The sequence below is a fragment of the Mauremys reevesii genome, linkage group 1 (assembly GCF_016161935.1).
Source record: "Mauremys reevesii isolate NIE-2019 linkage group 1, ASM1616193v1, whole genome shotgun sequence".
Classification (NCBI taxonomy): Eukaryota; Metazoa; Chordata; order Testudines; family Geoemydidae; genus Mauremys; species Mauremys reevesii.
The window spans coordinates 167,141,864-167,164,602 of record NC_052623.1 but is presented as its reverse complement, the minus strand read 5'-3'; the positions used below and the strand labels follow the sequence as shown (position 1 = coordinate 167,164,602).

Below are 22,739 nucleotides of genomic sequence, written 5' to 3'. Positions count from 1 at the left end.
GGGAAATCTTTCAGGTGGTTTCCACTGTTGCTAATGCCAGTTGAGCTCCTTTGATAATGATAGAGGTCTCCAAGTGTCATTGGTGTTATGGCTTGCCCGATCCTGCCATGGTTTTGAGTGCCTAGGAACGGGGTTAGATGATTTGTGTTTAAAAAAAAAAATAAATTGCTCACACGTCTGCACAGGGAGCCAAACCAGCATTGGTAGCTATGTATGTATGGCTTTTTTTTTTTTTAAATTTCTCTTAATTTCCCTAATGTAGACAGGACTTTGAAACACGCTTAGTGTAAGGTGAATATTTGGTATTCCTTTTTCCTGCCCCTCATGCTAAGCTACGTACACAACCCATCTTTATCCACTGCTATAAAGCTTACTGCTTAGGGTCCTTGCCCAATGCTAGTGTCTAAATGCAGCAGCTTTTCTATTAGTGTACGTACCCTTTTAAGTCTTAATCCTACAAATTACATGCTGTTAATGTGTTCTTGCTAACTTTCATCTTTAACTATTTTTATATATTTGTAATAGTGCTGAAATGTTTAATTTTCTTCTGTTAATTTAATTCCATCTTTCTTTCTGTTGTACTAGTGTTTAGCACAAGATTACATGCTCCATTTCCATTCGTTTTACATGTAACTTCTGTGCTAGACTTCTTTTTTTAAAAAAAAAGTGAGGTGTGGCAGTTACAGAGAGCTTGCAATGTATAATGTATTTGAATTGGGAGGGAAGGTATCACAGATCTGACAACACAGTGACTTACAAACAAATTATAATGCAAGCATGACTAGGAGTACTGTGGCTTCGAAGAGCCTCACAAACATTCCTGGGGTTAGAACATCGTGAAGCAGAGATGTGCTTATAGTGACAGAATGCCTCCTATCTGCATTTATACACTTACAGTAAAACATTATGGTAACAATTAAAATACTCTCTTAAAAAAGTTTGACTCTCCAGTATGTACTTTCTTAACAAATGTTCTTTCTTTAAGGCATTTCCGCAGACTAAAATGATTTGAGTTAACTGCTCTGTAGTTCTGGTGAAATTAAGCTAGGTATAGAAACTCACGTTTTTCTAACCTACTCCTTGTATCATAATTCTAAAATCTGGAGTTCATCTTAAATCTCATTTTAATTGGTAAACTAACTTGCTGTCTACAAATATCTTGCTGCAGTTTGACTTTCTGTGCAGTTAAAACCTTTAAAGGGCAATTCTGTGCTGACTGTGGAGCTTCCCTAAAGTGGTGGTGCTGAATCTCAAGAAGTGGATTGTTTTAATGAGCCCCATAAGATCTCTCCCTGCACAGCATGCTGGTTTAAAACCTTTTTGTATTTTAAAGATTCTAAAGTGCAAAAACTATTACTAAGGCTGTGACATAAACACACCAAAGCAAGAAAATTCAGTTTGGGCTAATAGTCTGAAATCCTGTAATGAATTGCATTAACCAATATATTTATGGACTTGAATGATTTAATACACACAACTGGGTCCTGAATAAACTAGGTTTGAATTTGACACTATTTAGTATTTCCTGATAAAACAAAGAACCCTAGTGATGACTTTCTAGAAAAAAATTAAATATTGTTTCTATATTTGAGACATCTTTGCAACTGCAGTCCAAGAAATAGCATGTGAGACTTTGGTTCCGTCACTGTCTCTAGCTGGGGTACTCATTTTGTCCAATTATTTAATATGTATGGAAGAGATCTTTCAAAGACACAGAGGCTTTGAATGGGAGTATGGTGCTTAACTGCCACTTCTGCTTTTGAAAATCTTCCTCTACCTTAATGAGAGGCCACAATAAGGATAGAGTGCTCCCTGTAAAAGCTGCAGCACAAATGTATGGAGATGTAATCCTGGGGCTCTAAACTCTTCAAGGCAGAAAGTACAAGTGACATGAAAGGTGAAGGTAGTGGTACACAATAAACCTCATAGATTTTTTTTTTAATTGTAAATAGAAAGAATTAGCAGTTAATCTGACCACCTGCTCCCCCCCACCCACCCATTCAGCCCAGCCCGCATTATAGGCATTGTAGCAAAGGCGAGCCTTCAGAAGGAGAGGGTAGTGACATTTTAAGTCAGTTCCAAGGGAATGTATGGGGAAAAGGGAACTCTTCAGGAAACTTCCTGCCTGTTCTCCCAGTTGTGATGATGAACCTTCTAGTCAGTGAGGGCTTGGAAATGTTTTTGTCTTGCTCTAATGCTGTTCCTCAGATTGACCTGAAGGGGGAGCAATGAAACATTCCTTCAGGAAATGCTGCCAGCCTGGAAGCCTAGGACAGACATGGGACCTATACTCTTGATCCCTTGTGTGGCATTGCCTCTTGCTGCAGCTTGACTTGTGCGTTGGTATACCTCTCTTCAATAAATCCTACAGTTAGTTTTCTTCTAACTGAATCAGCAGTCTATTTTCACGTTAAATATTTTATTAGTTCCCTTCAAGAGAAGAATATATTCAGGGGTTTTGGGATGAACTCAGTTTTGTAACCAATTGCATGAATCATGCAATATCAATTAACTTTTTTCATATATAATTCTCCTGTTTCAGCAAATAATTTCACAAATATCTTGTGATTCTCTAAGGCTGCCCTTGCTTCTGAATTTGACTTTGTTCGCCTGCTAACTTTTTTTCAACATGTATTGTTTGCCATCCAAGCAGGTTGCCATGTTTCAATAAATTCTCTGCCTGCTGCGGAGAACATTCAGCTACCTTAGGGAAGCCCAGGCTATGGACAAAAGTGCTGCCTGACAACTTGATCTTTATACAACTGAGCTTTTGATACTTCTTCCTGGGAAGAAAAACAAAAAGGAAGAGGTTAAGAAGCAGATTTTTTTTTTAATCCTCTACTTTTTCTTTCCTACTGGTTAGCATTGCTTGTATTTATTTTTCGATCTATAAATGTTTGTGAGACCTTAGTGATTATATCAGCACCTCACAGTTTAGTAAGATCAGACACACAATTCTCTCCTTTCTTCCTTTTGCCTGCTGGAGTAATTTACAGGTAGATTGCTCTTCCTGTCCCTGTCTCTCACTAGGCTCATAGACTGCATAAAGAGTTTACTGTGAAAAAATTAGGCACTAAATACATGATGCACTTCTTTGACTTAACATGTGAGATGTAGGCATGAGTACTTTATGACTACACAAGAGAAGAGTCTGGGTCCAGCTCCCTGTGAGAGCTCTGTCTCCTGCTGTAACTATTCTGTGGAAGCACTTTCTTTTGCAAGCCTTGTATGTAAATAAACTTTCTATGAGTACTACCTTCTGGACTGAAATATCTAATGTTTCTCAGGGCCATATAAAAATAATCCCATTTTCTTTTTAAAAGTTGACTTACCAAAGTGTGGGTTATGCATTGGAGGGGTGGATGCAGAGGATTTTATTGTTTCAGAAAATAGTTTAGCTCTCTTCAATTTGAATAGCCAGTCTACTTAAATTAAGTAGTCAGGATTTAACAATTAAAATTTACTATCGGCTTAATCCTAACTAAGGACAAATGCCTTTGATGTATTGGTTAAATAAACTTTCTTCAAGTTACAGACACTAGCATACTGTATACAGTAGGACATGAGTTGATGATGCTTATTAACCCTTCACTAAGGTACAGTACCTCATATTTAAACTGTTGTGGAAATTCCCGATCTTGTAAGGCAGGGTTTCTCAAACAGGCGTCGCCGCTTGTGTAGGGAAAGCCCCTGGCGGACCGGGCCGGTGTGTTTACCTGCCCTGTCCGCAGGTCCAGCCGATCGCAGCTCCCACTGGCCGCAGATCGCTGCCCCGAGCCAATGGGAGCTGCTGGAAGCGGCAGCCAGTAAGTCCCTCAGCCCATGCCACTTCCAGCAGCTCCCATTGGCCCGGAGCAGCGATCCGTGGCCAGTGGGAGCCGTGATCGGCTGGACCTGCGGACGGGGCAGGTAAACACACTGTGCTATGTTAATTTTATATCTTTCTAGTATTTTTAATCAAAATGGTGCAGCTCTGAGAGATTACTGTAAAGCACTTCAAAGTATGTTATGTAACCACCATTAGTGGTTAGTAACCAATTTTGTAATCTCATTAAAAAAAAATCAAATTAATTTTACAGACTCTATTTTTCCATAAACCCATAGTAGTTCTCATTTTAGGACAAGGGATGAGAACATATTCAATGGACTTAAACACAATTACTTTTAAAGAGTTTTAATGGTAAATGTACAATAAATCCAAGAGACAAGGTCAGGGTGGAGTAAATCTTTTATTGGACCAACTTCTGTTGGTGAGAGAGGCAAGCTTTAGAGCTACACAAAGCTCTTCTTCAGGTCAAGAACTCTGTAGCATGAAAGCTTGTCTCTCTCACCAACAGAAATTAGTCCAATAAAAGAGATTTACCCCATCCCCAGCCTGTCTCTCTGATATCCTGGATGGACATGGCTACGACAACACTGTGTACAATAAATTCCAATATAATGACCTTTCAGTTAAATTGTGGTATTTACTGGGGCGTGACTGCTGCGCCATATTTAAGGTAAGTTTTCATTTTGGGCCCCTTCTAAAATCCACAAGAGGTAGACCTTAAGGCTTTCAAAGAAAGCACTCAGTAAACCATGTAAAGCCAATTAGCCCCACTCTCAAGCCTAGGTTCTTCGGGTACACCCCTGCTGCCTTATCTCCTGAGGCCAAAGGGGCTTTTCATGCTTATCAGGGTGTGCTGTCCTTGCCCTGTTGACCTGAAAAAAGAGAGACCACAGGCTGGCTGGAGCTCATAAGCAGTTAAGGGAAGGGGGTCTTCACTCACGGGGGAGCTCCTGAATGGGCTTGAGGAGGAAGGTGAGTAAGAGAAGGGATCCTTTACTCTCTGGGGTCCTTCTGCCATCCCTTCCCCCACTGCATGGTGCTTGGGGAGTAGCAAAAGAGTTAATTGCTCCTTGTCACTCACCCTTCTCCCTTCCCAAAAGGCTTTGGGTGGGGGGAGTTTTTCTGTCCGGTTCCAAGTCTCATGCCACCTGTAGTTCTCCTTTCCTGCAAACAAAAGTAAAAGAGCTCCAGTCCTTTGGACATTAGGAAGTTGTCCATTCATCAGGGAGAAGAGCCTGGATCCTGAGGATCTACAAGGATTTTTAGGAATGGGACTTGGTCTCTGTGAACCATAGAAGGCCAGCAGCATCAGGACTCTCCTCCATGGGGTGATGGGTGGCTAGCAGAATCTTGTGGGGAGTTTTTTGGTTTTTCTGCCCTGCCCCCCAGCTCCTCCGCAACTTCCTATGGCCTGCCAGATTGGAAGGGTTACAAGGGGGGTGGGGGGAGGGGCACGGTACACAGAACATGTCTCCAGCAGACCTTAACATTGCACCTAATGTAGTTTTAAATGGCCGTAATGTGTCATCTATAAATCTGCATGAAATTAGAGGATGTATGTGAAAAGAACTTGTGATGTGACCTAGCAGCTCACTTAGTGCTGGCGATATGTATGAGGCAAATTATAAAACCAATGTTTCATGCTCATCTTCAATACCCTTTGTTGAAAGAAGGTAAGGTTGCATGATGGCATCTTTATGGGGCAGAGTTTACATTAATAGCCTTGACTCTTGAGTTTTCATGGTTTCTCACTGTTGTGGAGTTCAACTCCACAACAATTTCAAGTTATGTACTCAGACCATGATACATATACTTGCTTAATATCCCTACATAAAAGTTGATGAAGTCTGCAACATTACTGAAATGTCACTTTAAAGGGACCATACATTTTTCAGTGCAATATTTGTGGCCTCATGTGAGTTTCATAAGCTGCTGCTTGAGAGGGCTTGGTAAGATGAGCACAGCTCAAACCTGCAGAAAGGCCACCACATTTAGAGTTGCTTTATGCCTCCCTTCATTTCTGATTACCCACATGTTTTGAACTTATTAATGTTCAGAAATTATTGCAGCCCTGATTATGAACCCAGAGAAAAGTTTTTGAACAAACAATACTGGATCCCAAACATCTTTCTCCCTCTGTCCCCCCCCCCCCATCTGCCCCCACCAAGCTCTTTTGAAATCTGCTCTACATATTTAGGCATCTAAGTATGGATTTAGGGGACTGTCTTTTGGTACACTTTTTTAAGCTCTTGCCCTACAGTCTTATCACAAAAGGGTGAGAGTACTATGAGCTAGAGTAGTGATGGAGTTCTAAAGGCATGGAAAATGGGTTGAAAAATAGAAGTGTTGGAATCAGTTTTTGATTATAGGAAAATGGGATACTAGTTGAAACAATTAATACGCTGGCCTTTCATTGCTGGAGTCCTGGCTTCAAATTTTGGCTCGGGTTACAAATGAAAGTTTGACTTCATACTAATTCTCATTGGACGTTAGAAAAAGTCTACAGAGGCTGTCGTAATCTGTCCCTTGTACAAGAGAAGCCCCAGAATAGAACTTGCTGGTATTGGTAGAGCTCTATGGAGAAATCCACATAACACCAAATATCTGCTCTATTTGTAACTCTAGCTATTGCTCTGATTCATCAGCACATTAAGTATGTCTCCTAAGAAAACAATGAATTTAAATAATGACAGTGGCATTACTGTGGCGCAATAATGTCTGTCTGCATCCACGGACTCTCTAATATTATCATGGGCTCAGTCTTGCATGCACTAAGATCATGTAGTTCAGGGATTCTATCTAGTAAATAAGTAGTTTGTTGTAGTACCTGCAGCTATACTTCCTCTGTGTGTGTGTGTGTGTTCTATTTTTTTCTTAACCCCCTCCCCCAGTTAATTTTTTAAAACTTCTCTATACATGTGTTGCAGGCAGTGCAAGCTGCTTCAATCTGCTTGCCAGCATAGCTCAGCCTTGTTGTGGAGAGGCAACCTCTAGGAGTCAGGGGACAGCTCATTCACTCTGCCTCTCTGCTACAACTGCCGACAAAGATGTCAGTTGATGGTTCTACTGGCTTAGTTGGCAGGGTGGTTTCAGCCAGTCACGGCTCCCTGAGTTTTACCATATTAACCTGAAAACTTGTTAAAATATGTTGCTCCCTTTCCTTGTCAACCCTCTGTTTCTACTACTTTGGAGGCTCTTGTCTGGGTCTCCTCAGATCCCACAGATCAGGCACCTCACTTTGCCCATATTCCTTTTTTCCAGCAGTGCAGTGAAAACTTGCTTTTTCTTAGTACTTGAGCTTATGTAGGCCCTGGCTTTTGCAGCTGTGGAGGGATCACTAATAATACAGACACTTAGCTATCAGTAATTAGCTGTACACAACTGACACTTTTCTTCTTTCTTTTCTTTTCTTTTCCTTCCAGTCACTTGATCGCCATAAGATTCTACCTGGTCAGTGTCCACTTTGGGCCATCATTAATTCTGCTAGTGACCGGGGCAACATTTTTCAAAATTTGGTTGCCAAAAAAGTGGTTTAATTTTCAGAGGTGCTGAGCACTTTCAGGGAATGCAGAGGATGCTCAGTACCTATGAAAATTAAGTCACTCTTGTTTGGGTACTTTAATTTCAGGCAACAAAGTATAAAACCTTTAATCTTATTTTTATTAAATCATGTGAACAGACTCTTCATGTTGTTTGGTAACTGACATTACTATAGTAGGTCTAGGTTCTCATGTTTATATGTAACTTATAAAAGCTTTTTGTTCTTAAGCAAATATCTCTTGTTTTAATGAACAAATGGGGGCCCGAACCTGTTTCCTCAGATGTGAGGTGTTTGGGGAACATGGAGAGGGGTGAAGATGCAGCATCTAATCCTGGGAACTCATGGGGAAGGAAAGTGGAGGCAGTTACATAGTAGGATTGCTCTTCTGTACTTCCTTGGCTCTTGCCTGTAGCACAGATCCAGCAGGAGCTGCACTGCTGTTGTCTTAGTTCTTCATAGTTGTCTTGTGCCAGCCATGGTTGCATACCATAAAATATCTGTGGGGTCAGCAGACAGCTGTGTTTGGAAAGAGTGGCAAGTCCCTGGCTGTGGCCCCCTCTTTTCCCCCAAACCTGCTAAAGCCTGACACTTGTGGTATATTTACGGGGTGTTCCACTTTCCCCATAGCTTACACCTGTCAGGCCTATTATCCTCTGAGTATGCTTGTTGAACTCCTAATGTTAATTAGGCAAACATATCAGTATAGCAGACCATTCAGGTTACATGCTGCTATGGTAAAATATAATTGCAATTTGGGGGTTTGAAATGTAGTTATGTTCAGAAAAGTGACTATTAAAGCACTTTTACTCAACAGTTCTGCGTCCTGTACTTATTACACCATATCTTATTTTTACTCCTGCATTGCAGAGCCAACACAGTTATGAGAGAGTGAGCAGATTCTATTCTGGTTTGTGCATCAACAGAGCTGATGAACGAGCTAGGGGAAAAAACACAACTTGATTTTCTTAGGACTACGCTGATATTTGCAGACCTGATGGGTAGGAAAAAGTCTATTGTAAACTGCATTTTTTTTTTTAAATGTTAAGGGAGACACATGTTAGACCCAGCAACAATGCTTTGAGTCACTTCATCCTTCAGTTTCATTGGGCCATATAGCTCCACTTACTACATTTGCTTCTGTTGCATAGACAGAACTCATAAGTTTGTCTACAACAATGTATACTTAAAATTGCTATGCTGTACTGGATCTGGACAAAATGCAGTATAATTATCCCCATAAAGACAGTTGTGTGTAGCTTATCAGAAAAGCAGTCTGATCCATAGAGGTGTTTCACTTGTCCAGATTCTCATTCAAAAATACTCTGAAAGAAAAAAAGTATGTATTACTGCAGCATCAGAAGAACTTGCTGCATAACTTGAATAGCATAGGAAGGTTCTAGTATAATAAAGTTATTAGGGTCACTTCAATAGACAAAAAGTGGATTAACTGCTAATATGTACTCAGATTCTAACTACTAGGTTTGGCATCTCCTTTTCCTGGAATTGGGAGCATTAATACTTCGGAAAGGTTTTCAGCCATGTAGCTATTAACCTTGGTGTTAATGATCCATTTCTCTGGGGTTGCAGATTTATAGGAGTCAGTTAAGGCATACCTTTGTGAGACTACCTAAGGAGTGGGCAAAGGTTAAATGTCATTTCCAGATAAATACTTCTTAACCCCACAAGGCTATGCACAGATGTGTCCACTAACTTGCTAATGAATGCATAATTTTAGTAACCTGTGACTTATCTGCCCCTGAAATAATTTTTATTTTGAAAAGAGATCATTTTGGAGGGAGGTGGGGGTTGAAGAGAATATTTTGGACATGGTCTCTTCCTCTTAATGATATAATGCTATATCATTTGTGATAAGAGACAAGGAAAACATAGCAAGAATGCTTACCAGCTGGAAGGAAAGGAGATGGGGAAGCAGCATTTAAGGCTGCAGCTGTGGGTCTCTTTCTCCTCTCCGGATTATGTACAGGGCCATCTGTCAGATAATCATGCTGGGAAAGCTTCATTTTAAAAGAGTGACCCAACAGTTCTGAATTTCAGTTGTGATCGAACACTTTTAAAGAAGTGTGAGTAAGGCCTGAATTTCTTATGGTTTTTTTTTTTTTTTTTTTTTTAGGGACCTGATTAAAACTTCAAAATAGCTGTTTTTTTCTGTAATAAGAATTTTTTTTAGATGTAATCTTGGTGTCAACTGGTAACTGTATTTAATGTACCAACACAACATCAGAGTCTTACATGAATCCTACATAAGTTGTGCCATAAACTATAGTTGTCTTACCAGTAACATTCCAGACTTTAAAGTGTTAAATGGTGGCTGGATCATCCATATGAACATCTGAGAAACATAGGGCTTAGATGTATGAGCCATTTTCCCATTCTAATAACAAATGTATGTTCTTATAACAGGGATTGGCAACCTTTGGCACACAGCCCACCAGGGTAAGCCCCCTGGTGGGCCAGGCCGGTTTGTTTACCTGCCGTATTCACAGGTTCGGCTGATCACGGCTCCCACTTACCGCGGTTTGCTGCTCCAGGTCAATGGGGGCTGCAGGAAGCGGCACAGGCCGAGGGAATGTGCTGGCTGCCACTTCCCGCAACCCCCATTGGCCAGGAGTGGCAAACCATGGCCAGTGGGAGCTGCGATCGGCCGAACACACGGACGCGGCCGGTACACAAACCGGCCCGCCAGGGGTTTTAACCCTGGTGGGCCGCGTGCCTCAGGTTGCTGATTCCTGCCTTATAATATTTCTTCCTCTGTGTGCCGTATAAATCCTACCCTGTATCTTGTATCTTTTTTGAGAATTTGCCTTTAGCTAATATATTTAAAAAAGGCAGTTTGAGTCGTACTAATATTTGCACAGAAATCTCAAACTGTTATGACACAAAGGAAAAACTTTCTTGTACTTGTGATATGGCCCAATCAGAAAGTAGCTGGGGCTGAAATTCACTGTTCTTGGCACCAGTTTTGACTTGCTGCTGGTTTTGTCAGTGCCACAAACACTATTCCCATGACTTGATAGTCTCCCCATGCAGCTGTTTGAGTCCTCTTTTAATCAGGAAGGTGGAAAAGTTTCAGTAGTCAGTGAAAATGCAACAAATCTGTATTGAAGGTATGTCTACACAGCAAAGAAAAGGCTGCAGCTGGCTCGTACCAGCCGACTTGGACTCATGTGGCTTGGACTGCAGGGCTGTTTCACTGCTGTGTAGACTTCCTGATCCCAGAGCCAGGGCTCCAGCCTGAGCCCAGAAGTCTACACTACAATGAACTAGCTGCAGGTTTTTCTTTGCTATGTAGACATACGTCACTATAGCAGTTCAGAGTAACTTTTTATACCAGCTTCTTATTGAACTTAATTCCAGCATAACCCTGGAAATTCTTCCCTTTTCCTTTCTTTGTTCTTCTGATCTTTGCCCAGCTGAACACCGCAAACCAGGTCTGAAAGTTGCAAAAGTGATGCTTTTGAAAAGTAGCTCTCTAAAGCGTGGTTTGGCCCTGTCTATAGGTGGCAAGTTCTCAAGAAGTTCTTAACATTATAATCAAAATAAATACTACATGTCCAGTGACAGTGTCTCAATTGTGACATGACCATTTATTAAAGGGCAAATACTCTTTTTAGAAGGATTATAATCCTGGTTGGACTGTTCACTACAATATATACGCTAGCTGCCTTTTTGTTTACTGTTACAGCTCATCTGATTTCGCTACTGGTATCTGATTACTGCTGTCGATCACTTAGTGTAGGTGTCACCAGTTTAGGTCCAAAACTTTTTTCAATAAGATAGAAGGACAAGGAACTAAAACTTGGCTCACCTTTTTATAGTTATTACTTACATTGGGTTAAGAGAAATTATGCATCTGGAAGCAATTGTTTTTGTATACTTTTTTCTTAAAATATGAAATCTTGGTTTTAATGTTGTAATGTAATTACCTTTTGACATCTAAAAATGCTGAAAGAAGCACTTGCAGCTAAGTAGTGTATTACATTCATACCCAGAAGCTTCATGCAGTTTGGAAACATTTACAGTGTACTGTCTTGTTTAGGAATAAATTAAACCACAAAATAGACAAGTTAATCTGCAGTGCCTTTTGTGGATGAGTGTAAATTTTAAATTCTTCCATGAAGAATTTAAAAACAGATCTGTGGTCTGAGACTCATGATCTTGATAAATTGATTACAGTCGAGTGCTCAGTCTGTTTTGTATCACACTTCCATAGTCTCTTATCATTCTTGGATATAACTTTATCAGAATGAGAATATAAATATTCTCATGTAAAAACTGAGTATCTTCGTTGGTTCTGAAATACTTTATTTTTTGTGCAGCGTTCTGCTTATAAAAGGGCCAATTCATACAAATATGCAAAAATGGTTGAGACTGAAGTGGAACCTTTTTTTTCTTAACACATCTGCGTTAGTGAGAAGTGCACGTTCTCACAGTAATAAGCAGCATGGTTACCTGTAGTAATTTCCTGAAACAGCAAAAGAGTTTACATCTTTTTAACCATTTAAGGTACTCATCCATACTCTCAGCCTTAACTCCATCTTAACATAGTTTTATATGGGAATCTTGTTTTTTGTTTTTAAATTAATTTCACACATGAATGCTAAACAAGAAACCCAAAGAATGCTGCTACCCTGTGATAGTTTGAGTTGTAAATATGTAATATGAACCTTTTAAGACCATTTTTGTTTTAAGGCTAGATTTGTTGGTATGCTCTGGCAGCTTTGTCATTTCAGAGCAGTGTAAAGCTTCTGGAGCACATTGGCCAATTAAATGATTTTTACAGCGACTCTCTGTATCAGTGAAGCAGCACAAAACATTCAGGGAATACTGGTGAATCCGGCCCATAATTTCCACAGAATGCAACTATAAGATTTTTTTAGTGTAATGACAGTTGGGCTAATGCAATGATAGTTGAAGGCCAAATAATCTGTCCGTGAGAACTCTTGACACGTACAGCTCCTTTGTGCCATTGACTCTCTTCAGCCCACAGAATTGAAAGATCCAAATTAACTAGAGAGGGAAGGTGATTGACATCAAAGGTAACTAAATCAGATGGCCATACTTAAGAGTAACCTGAGTTGTATACCTGGCCCCCTCTATTTTTATAATTGGCTAAAACAGTAATTAATATACTTAGGTTGCAATTAACTTCTTGTACGTGTGCTAAATTTTGAAGATCACAATGAATTTTTAATCCTAGGTAAAACTTGAATTCTTGTGGTGGTAAAATCATTTGGGACAAAACAGGTTTGAGTAGTAAATTTCTTAGTTTGCTTTTAACTCAGTCAACTCACTTGTAAATTCTCAGAAAACTCATTCTGCACTCAGTAAATGCTTTGTTTGGTAGGGAGGAAGGACTTGCTAGTCGCACAGTAAATATGCAGAAAATAGATAGGGACAGGTTTGGACAGTAATTATTTAATGACCGTAGATGTTGAGATTCAAAAAGTTAGTTTTATAACTGCTAAAACACAAATTGTGAACATCACCTGTCAAAATATACAAAGTAAATATCTTTAAATCAAACTCTAACTTCTCAAGCAGCATTTTCCTGATTTAACTGAAAGTTACAGATAAGCAATTAGTGATGGCAATACTTAGTTGGTTTGCATGTATGTAGTGAAATTGACATTTACAGATAAATCTAATCCTTCCAATCTTAACAATAAACATAGGCTGAATCCCAGCATTAGGCACAAAACACATCCTTATCTTAACTGCAGAGCTGATTTTCCTTAATGTATCTCCTTCCATGGCAGAAAGAATCGCCAGAGTTCAAAGGGTCAGAGTAGATCACAGGCCTACTGGCTCCTAGAAACAAAAGATCAGTTTAGGACAACCATGTAGAACTATATCTCAGCTGTCTAGCTCTATATATTAGCGTTGTCCAACATATGTTTGTTTTAAAGCATTTGTGATAGGGATGCAAACACCAATGAGACACTATTTTTAGTCCAGATTGGTGTGACTTCTACAGGTGTCAACTACAACCTTGCATAGAGCTTCCTTTTCACCAAAAACCTAAATCAGGAATATTCATTTCTCCCTCTCCTGCATAGAGTGAACACTAGTAAAAGAGAACAGTTGCAGATTAATCACTAAAGGCTATGGAAACAATTTTGACTTGAAAATAGTTTTTATTTTTAGCTGTATTCCTATGGCCTCCTGTGTCTTTATAAAACAGCAATATTAATTTAATTTTAAATAACTAAAAAGTAGTGGTGGACAAAAATGAATTATGAAAATCAGTGCTGATGGTAGAAGTAGTGACATGCTTTTTGTCAAGCTATATAGAATATCAGGGTTAGAAGGGACCTCAGGAGGTCATCTAGTCCAACCCTCTGCTCAAAGCAGGACCAATCCCAGACAGATTTTTTTTTCCCCAGATCCCTAAATGGCCCCTTCAAGGATTGAATTTACAACCCTGGGTTTAGCAGGCCAATGTGCAAGCCACTGAGCTATCCTGTGGAACAGAAGGAGAGTTGATATACAAAAACATTTTTTAATTTGGAACTACTAAAACCAACTTTATTTATTTGAATTAAAAAAAAGGGGGGGGGGGAGGTGAAGAGTAAATTGGAACTTCTCTGGCTGGTGGAAACCGTCAAATAGCAAATTCTGAAAGTAAATTTGGCATATTTTGAGGTGATTTTTCTGTAGTTTCTGTTTGGTTTTTTAATTACCAAAACTATTAATGTAAACAAGATGTATTCCCCCCCCCCCCCCCAACTGAAGTCAACTCCTTCCAATTAAACCACAAAATTACAAGTAGTGTGCACTGAATCCCAAAAACAACTAGAGGGCTACACCGTTCATTGTGTTTGTAAACTGAACTGGCAGGTGGAGGGCAGGGCAGGAACATGGTCTCTATCCCTGAACTAGTAGGACTCTCTCCATTGACCCTAACCATGCTGTTTGCCCTGGTCACCTCTCCCCTGGTTTAGATGAAGTAAAACAGTTTTGCCTAGGCCAGTGTTTCCCAAACTTGGGACGCCGCTCATGTAGGGAAAGCCCCTCAGCCCGCACTGCTTCCAGCGGCTCCCATTGGCCTGGAGCAGCGAACCGCGGCCAGTGGGAGCCGCGTTTGGCCAAACCTGCGGACGGGGCAGGTAAACAAACTGGCCTGGGCCACTAGGGGCTTTCCCCACACGAGCGGCGTCCCAAGTTTGGGAAACACTGGACTAGGCAAAGGTAAGTGATCCTATTTGAGCCAGGCATAGTTTGGAGGGAGTAATGGTGCAAATCTCTAGCCTCATCCCTGTTCAGTTGCTCTAGCTTCTGATCTGAAGCAGCCCCTGCTGTTCTAGTCCTGATCCTCCCAACTCTGTCAAAGCACCTCAATCCTGATCTGCAGCTTCATTTGCTGACTCTCTTCATCCAATAGGATTGATGTATGCAAATGAACTGGCAATATTGAGCAATGACTGAGTTACCTCTGACCTCCTAATGCTTTCTGCTTGCAGCCCCAAATGGACACTGTAGACATCAGGCTTTTTCCAGTTTTCTGATAGTCATAAAAATCAATAGGTATCTTCCCATTGATACGTAGAATGTTACCTGAAATTTTAGAAATCATTGGACGTGGTCTTCAAAAGTTACCATGTTACAGACAGACACACAAAAATGTCATCCATATGTGGCACCCCCACACCCCCGCCACACTGTAATTTCCCGATACCTTTTCCACTTAAAAAGAGCACAGTGGTGTGCCGTGCACATCTCACGAAGTTGTTCTAAAACTTGTAGAATAATGTCAGTTTTATAGTTGGTCATAAACTTAGCATTATTTGATATTTGTGGCAGTGTTATGACTTCATTCTTATTAGTCATGGCAACAGGATGGTGTCTCACACACAGAATTGTGACATCACTTCAGGATCTAGCAAGAGAACCTAGGCTGTTTAAGGTGGAATCCTGGGGAAATTCAAAAAAGGACTATCCAAGTAAACTTTTTCATAATGTAAAATGTCTTTCTATGCTCATGCAAAAGTGGAAGGGCTTATTTTAATGTCTTTTAAAATAGACTTTAATCCTTTGAGGATTTGGGGCGCGTGGAGGGCGGGGAAATGGAAATCCCTAATGAAAAATGCATTTTGTTGTGTTGGGGATATTTGACTTGTTTGTTTGTTTTGGGGTCATTTAATCTTTATGCTCTTGTATTTGCTGTATTCACTGAGACACATGTACCGTGTCCAGATTTTCAGCTTAATTATAAAGGGAACTACTGAGTTTAAGTAATGAATTCTGTGTTCTATCTTGCACAAATACAATTTAAAGGAGGAAAAGACTTGTGTTGAACCACTTGTTTTGATAGACGTCAAATCTTTCTCATAAATTTGAGTGAAATCCTTCTCTAATACAACCTTTGTCTTTTGTCTTTGCTGCCTTGCAGGGTTGGTACAGTAGGCCTCACTAGACTTAGCTGCAGCTAAGAATTTCTCCTACATCAACAGAGTTAATGCTGATGCTCTTGTGGAAAGGCGATTAAAAGTGCGTGCTAAGTTCTCAAATTTCCATTTAAGAAGCGGAGAAAATAAATCTGTCTTCTCAAAGTGTACTACAACCACCACCATCAAGACAGCAAACCAAGGGACAAAGAATTTGATCTGCAGTATTGATAAATGTAAACTGGTTCACATATTACTCTAAAGACTTCTTGGGGGGGTGAAAATTGGACATCGGCAGTCTCAAGTCATTTTGTTTATAAAAATGAGGGCTTCTTTGGAAACAGCAGACATTGCCATTGTGACACTGTACTTTGTACTTGTACTGTGCATAGGCTTTTTTGCCATGTGGAAATACAATCGAAGCACCGTAAGTGGCTACTTCTTGGCAGGCCGTTCTATGACATGGGTAGCTATTGGTGCATCCTTATTTGTGAGCAATATTGGGAGCGAACATTTCATTGGGCTCGCAGGATCTGGAGCAGCAAGTGGATTTGCAGTAGGTGCGTGGGAGTTCAACGCCTTAATGCTTTTACAGCTTTTAGGATGGGTCTTCATCCCAGTCTACATACGGTCAGCAGTATATACTATGCCTGAATACTTGTCCAAACGTTTTGGAGGACATAGAATTCAAATATATTTTGCGGCGTTGTCTTTGATTCTTTATATCTTCACCAAACTTTCTGTTGACTTGTATTCAGGCGCACTCTTTATTCAAGAATCTCTAGGTTGGAACCTTTATTTGTCAGTTATCTTGCTTATTGGAATGACTGCTTTGTTGACTGTGACTGGAGGTCTTGTGGCTGTCATCTACACGGACACTCTTCAAGCTCTGCTTATGATTATTGGTGCCCTCACACTCATGATCATAAGTATGATGGAGGTTGGTGGGTTTGAAGAAGTTAAAAGAAGGTATATGTTGGCAACACCAAATATTACGTCAATCTTGCTGACCTACAATCTTTCCAATACCAACTCTTGTCATGTCCAGCCAAAGCCTGATGCTCTTAAAATGCTGCGTGAGCCAACTGACGAAGATGTTCCCTGGCCTGGATTTCTGTTTGGGCAGACCCCAGCTTCTGTGTGGTACTGGTGTGCAGACCAAGTCATAGTTCAGAGGGTTTTAGCTGCAAAAAATATTGCTCATGCCAAAGGATCTACGCTAATGGCAGGTTTTTTAAAGCTGTTGCCTATGTTTATTATCGTTATCCCAGGGATGATTTCACGTATACTGTTTGCAGATGACATTGCCTGTATCAATCCCGAACACTGCATGCAAGTCTGCGGAAGCAGAGCTGGATGCTCTAACATTGCCTATCCACGTCTGGTGATGAAACTTGTACCAGTTGGTCTGCGGGGACTTATGATGGCTGTAATGATTGCTGCACTGATGAGTGACTTGGACTCTATATTTAACAGTGCCAGCACTATATTTACACTTGATGTCTACAAACTCATACGCAAGAGTGCCCCATCTAGAGAACTAATGATTGTAGGAAGAGTGTTTGTTGCTTTCATGGTAATTATAAGCATTGCTTGGGTTCCAATAATCGTGGAAATGCAAGGAGGCCAGATGTATCTCTATATACAAGAGGTAGCAGATTATTTGACTCCACCAGTGGCTGCTGTGTTTCTGTTGGGTATATTTTGGAAGCGTTGCAACGAACAAGGGGCATTCTATGGTGCAATGGTTGGGTTTGTTCTTGGATCTACAAGGCTGATATTGGCATTTATTTATCGTGTCCCTGAGTGTAACCAGCCTGATACTAGGCCAGGCTTCATAAAAAATATCCACTATATGTATATTGCTACTGCTCTGTTTTGGATCACTGGAATTGTGACTATTACAGTAAGCCTCTTTACACCACCACCAACAAAGGAACAGATTCGAACAACCACTTTCTGGTCTCTAAAAATCAGGTCTGTAAAAGAAAATGCTTCAAAAGGGGATCCATATAAGGTACAAGAAAAAACCATCTTGAAATGTAATGAAAATGCCAATCATATCCTGCCAAATGGCAAATCTGAAGAAAATATTAAAAATATTAAGCCTGAGGATATAAATCTTCTAGTTACTTGCAGAGAAGACTGCAACCCAGTGATTTCTGTAAGTCACTCTGAAGTTGAGACACCAGTTGATTGTTATTCCAATGGACAGGTGGCTCTCATGGGTGAGAAAAAGCGTGAGGAAGAGACTGATGATAGAGATAAACATTGGAAATTCATAGATTGGTTCTGTGGCTTTAGAAGTAGAAACATGAATGAAAGAGCCATCCAAGATACAGAGGAAGAGACTCTCTGTTTACAAATGTTGGAAGAGACTCCAAAAGTTAAACTATTACTAAATATTGGACTGTTCTGTGTCTGTTCACTTGGAATATTCATGTTTGTCTATTTCTCTTTGTGAATGGTGAAGCTTTAAGGGTATGGCTAAACATACAAAAGCTGATACAAGTCTCTCTGGAGAATTTTTTAAAAAAATATACCCAACTTGCATCTCAGGCATTGTTTACGCTATATTGTAATCAACTTGTCAGCTAATTTAAAGACCATTTGAGATGTGTATTATATTATCTCTGTTTTAAATAAGGAAGAATGTGGTTTTTAGTGCAGTGCTGTAAGGGGTGGGTGGGTGTGTGTGTGTATATATACACCAAAGAAAAAGGAGGTGGCTGTTTTTAAGGAAGAACATTAAGGTGCTCAGTCCAATACTAAAATGGAAAAAAAAAAATGAAGTGTAGAATTGGCATTATCAAGGCTGTCAATCTAAATTTAAAGATACCCATATACAGTTTATCCTCTGTATCATACTCATACTAACTTGACCAACATGTTGCTGCTTAATTTTGCTTGCAGCTTTTCACTTTTTTAAAACTATGTATTAAAAAAAGTGTGGTGCTTAAATTCCACACTTCATTTATACTCAACAAAAAGACAGCATTTTGAATGCACTTAACTCCTCATGTATTATTTTGGAACATGCTGTCACTCTGCAGCCGCCTTCTACTCTTCTCCATAAGATTAGAAACCAAACCTACTTAGTCACAGATTTAACTACTTTTTTCTATCCAATTTAAACACTGGTATGGTGGAAGATTGATATTTTATTTTTGAGGGATAGGTGCAAGCAAGCCTGAGATGTTACTCTGTTTAACTTTGCAAACTTTAGTTTATGATCCTACTGGGGGGGAGAAGGGATGGATACTCTTCCTGAATTTTCTAGTAAATGTGGACCAAAACAAATTCACTCCCACCCTATTCCAAATTTCTCTTAACGTGTTTGCTATGTACATGAGTAGGGTTAGCTTCTCCTTAAGGAGCAAGCTCCAGATGGATGCTATTGCTTGGAAAAGAGATCTGCCCAAGAATTAGCAAAGTGAAACTTGAATATGCCTCAACTGGATTTAAAAAAAAAAAATTAAATACCCCTGAAGGAAACATCTAGCAACCCTATCGCCAAGCTAGATGCAAGGCAGTCTGTTAAATGTTAACAAACGTGTACTAGGGCTATTTGTTTTAAATTGCTATTTTGGAAGGGGGAAGTGGAAGCAACAAATAAGAGTCTGTATTTAGCACAGAACTCTTTCTTTCTAACTTCATCTGTTAGGAAAAGAATAGTATGAAGGATTCCACATGGGGAAGTAAGTGAATGTAGTGGGCAGCTTAATTATCTTCAGCTGGGCTTTTTTTGATACGTAAGTTGGAAAGCAAAACAACTTTTCTTTGCTAAAGCACAAAACCTCAAATTACAGGAATGCACAAAAGATGAGACTTTTTGTTTTGAAGTTTTTTCCCCTAGGGGCTGTTACTGGCAACTGTATTAAGGGTTTGCAGAATTGGACACAACTTAATACCCAATTTAATTACCCAGAGTAGCCTGTTGATTTTAATGGGACTGCTAGCAGACTAGTGTGCTACTTGGTGAGATTAACCTACCATTTTTACTGGGATCTGGGTTGAATCTAATTATTGACTGTTGGAGGAAAAGCATCTTGCTGCAAAGAACTTCAGTGGGTCACTGAACAGCTCTTGGTAAACCAACAACAACTAGATTATCAGATGGAACTGGTAATTTACCATACTCTTGAAATAGCAATTGAGACTGGTAGGTCTGTGGATTTGAATAGATGCTGAGATGTTTTACAGCAACTACTGTTCATTATCAGCTTTTAGATCTTCTACTTGGAGGGTAGAACACTGTGGATCACAATAGAGAGATGAGCCTATGAGCCATGTTTGAATAGTGTAGATAGGGTGTCCAGATGTCCCGATTTTTATAGGGACAGTCCTGATTTTTGGGTCCTTTCCTTATATAGGCTCCTATTTACCCCCCCACCCCCGTCCTGATTTTTCACACTTGCTGTCTGGTCACCCTAAGTGTGGATGATGGCCATTACTGTATGTGGCTGAGGCTTGGTTTTGTCAGTGTTGTGTCAATGTGTGTAAAAGTTGTTGTTTCAATAGGGTACTTCATACAGAAAAACATTCTTTTTTAAATGATAAATTCTTAGTACTTGAACGAGTCTGTAAAAATGGAAACTCAAGTTCATAAGTTATTGGAGGTGTAATGGGGGGGAAATAACACTGTATACAAAAATGAACAAAACTCTTTATATGCAGGACTTTCTGACGTTAAAGTCTATGAGGGTAAACAGTAAAAAGCTTAGATGGGTTTGCCCTATATCTAGATGGATACACTAGGAAGAGGAGAGGGATAAAGAACTCAGGAAGCCTCTTCCCCTTTCTGTAGGGACAGAGTGGCTGTGGACCAAGAGCTTCTATATGTGTTTTCAGGGCCTGGCTAAAATGCTCAGTTGGGCTCAGTGGCACACTTGGGGTGTGTAGTCTGCCATCTTTGGGATGTTAACAGGCACTATCCCCTACTAACTCCGCATACATTTCCATCAACAACTGGCATTATAGGGTTTGCTTACTGGCCCTTGATCTAGTTTTCATGAATGTATTACCACCTGCCTCTCACAGGTAGGCTGGCTCAGGGACCCTTTGCTTTACTGTCACTGCTTCAGTCCTTCTTACTCTTTCCCTAGAATGCCTCACACAGTGGTAGTGCCAGAAGCATATATCTTGCCTCCACCTAGATAAACAGCAGCCTGCCTAGTACCGTCTCTTCTCTAGCTCTTTTGCCCCAGATGAGTTCTTTTCTATCAAGCCCACTTTACATGTTTCCTGCGCAATGCCCAGTGCCACGTACTCTCACACTTATGATCTGTGATAAAATTTTAACCCTGTAACATGTAATCTTCCCAAAGAATTATGACTGTATTAGGTCTACACTTGTAAAGACAAGTAGTTTCAGCGTATTGGCATGTGTTTGATCATACTTTGGATACTAAAATACACAGTTTACTTAGCTCTATCTTTAAATTCAAATTTTTTCATACTAAAAGTTCATATTACACTAGTTCTAAAAGTTTTTCCAATGGGGATCAATCTAGTCCTGTCACTATGTAGCTTCACAGAAGTAAAACAACCTATTGTTGGATTAATTATGGTAAAGTGTTGTAGTCATAGTTGGAAACTCAGTTGATAAAATGGCTGTATTCTCTCCGTGTCTTCATAACTGAGGCCTGGTCTACACTATAAACTTAAGTTGATGAAAGCCACCTTTCGTAGACTTAATGCATGTGTCTACACTACAGTAGAACCTCAGAGTTATGAACTGACTGGTTAACCACATATCTCATTTGGAACCAGAACTACACATTCAGGCAGCAGCAGAGATGCAGAGGGGAACCACTCAGTACAGTACTGAGTTTAAATGTAAACCACACACCCAAAAAAAAAATGTTTCTGTGCTTGTTTCATTTGAATTAAGATGGTTAAAAGCAGCATTTTTCTTCTGCATAGTAGTTTCAAAGCTGTATTAAGTCAATGTTTGGTTGTAAATTTTTGAAAGAACCATCACATTTTGTTTAGAGTTACAAACAACCTCCATTCCCAAGGTGTTCGTAACTCTGAGGTTCTACTGTACCAGGTCCCTTCCACTGACCTAACTCGCCTGTAACGTCGACTTAATTCACCTTTGTGAGAGGCATAGCGCTTATATTGTGTTTGATGGGTCAGAGAGGCAGCGTAAACGCAGTGTTGTGTAAGTTGACTGAATTGACCTCCCAGAGGAGTCCCACAGTTCTCTGCTGTGACTGCTCTGGAGATGGTTTTCAACTCCCTGCTCAGCAGCCCAGGTACACAGGAAACAGCCTCTCCCCTACTAAAGACCCAGGACCTTTTGAATTCTCATTTTTCCTGTTTGATCAATGTGGAGAGCTCGCCAGCACAGCTGACCATGGAGAGTCAAAACCCCAAATGTGCTCCAGCCTGAAGCACACAGGAGGTGGTGGATCTTACTGGTCTGTGTAGAAAAGAGTCTGTACAGGCACAGCTCTAATCCAGCTGAAGAAACGTAGACATCTACAAAAAGATTGCATGGGACATGAGGGAGAAGGGCTACACCAGGGACATGTAGCAGTGCCATGTGAAAATCAAAGAACTTTGGCAGGCGTACCAGAAGACAAGGGAGATGAACAGTCATTCTGATTCTGCCCCAGAGATATGCTGTTTCTACAATGAGCTGTACGCGATTCTCAGTGGCAACCCCACCACTACCCCCCTGCCATAGCATGGATACATCCCAGGAGTCTGAGTTCAGGGCCACCTCAGGCAAAAATGAGGAGGACATTCTGGAGGAGGAGGAGAATTGGAGGCAGGTGAGTGGGGGATCCATTCTCCTCAAGAGCCAGGAGCGGTTTTTAACACCAGAGCAGTCCAGCTGGTTGCAGGACCGCATGGTTGCAGGACAGCATGGTTTCCAAGCATGATGCCTCAGAAGGCATCTCTGGTGATCGTATGCAATTCTAATCAACCTGTAAGGGGTTACATGCTTTTATTT

General features: G+C 40.3%; 1 protein-coding gene across 10 annotated transcripts in view; it reads left to right on the top strand.

Annotated features, from left to right (window-relative positions):
* LOC120396003 (sodium/myo-inositol cotransporter) overlaps positions 1–22,739 on the top strand; it is a 116,901-nt gene that overhangs the window by 55,681 nt on the left and 38,481 nt on the right. For 2 of the 10 annotated variants that reach the window (XM_039520871.1, XM_039520872.1), the window contains exons 2-3: positions 8,238–8,368; positions 15,781–17,792. The exons of 2 other annotated variants lie outside the window; for them this stretch is intronic. In XM_039520871.1, the coding sequence (XP_039376805.1) occupies positions 16,098–17,792 (1,695 nt within the window). In that variant the 5' untranslated portion in view covers positions 8,238–8,368; positions 15,781–16,097. Of the gene's footprint in view, positions 1–8,237; positions 8,369–15,213; positions 15,349–15,780; positions 22,558–22,739 lie in introns of those variants that run through there. 6 more of the 10 variants (XR_005592917.1, XM_039520869.1, XM_039520870.1 and 3 more) reach the window with 6 other exon arrangements.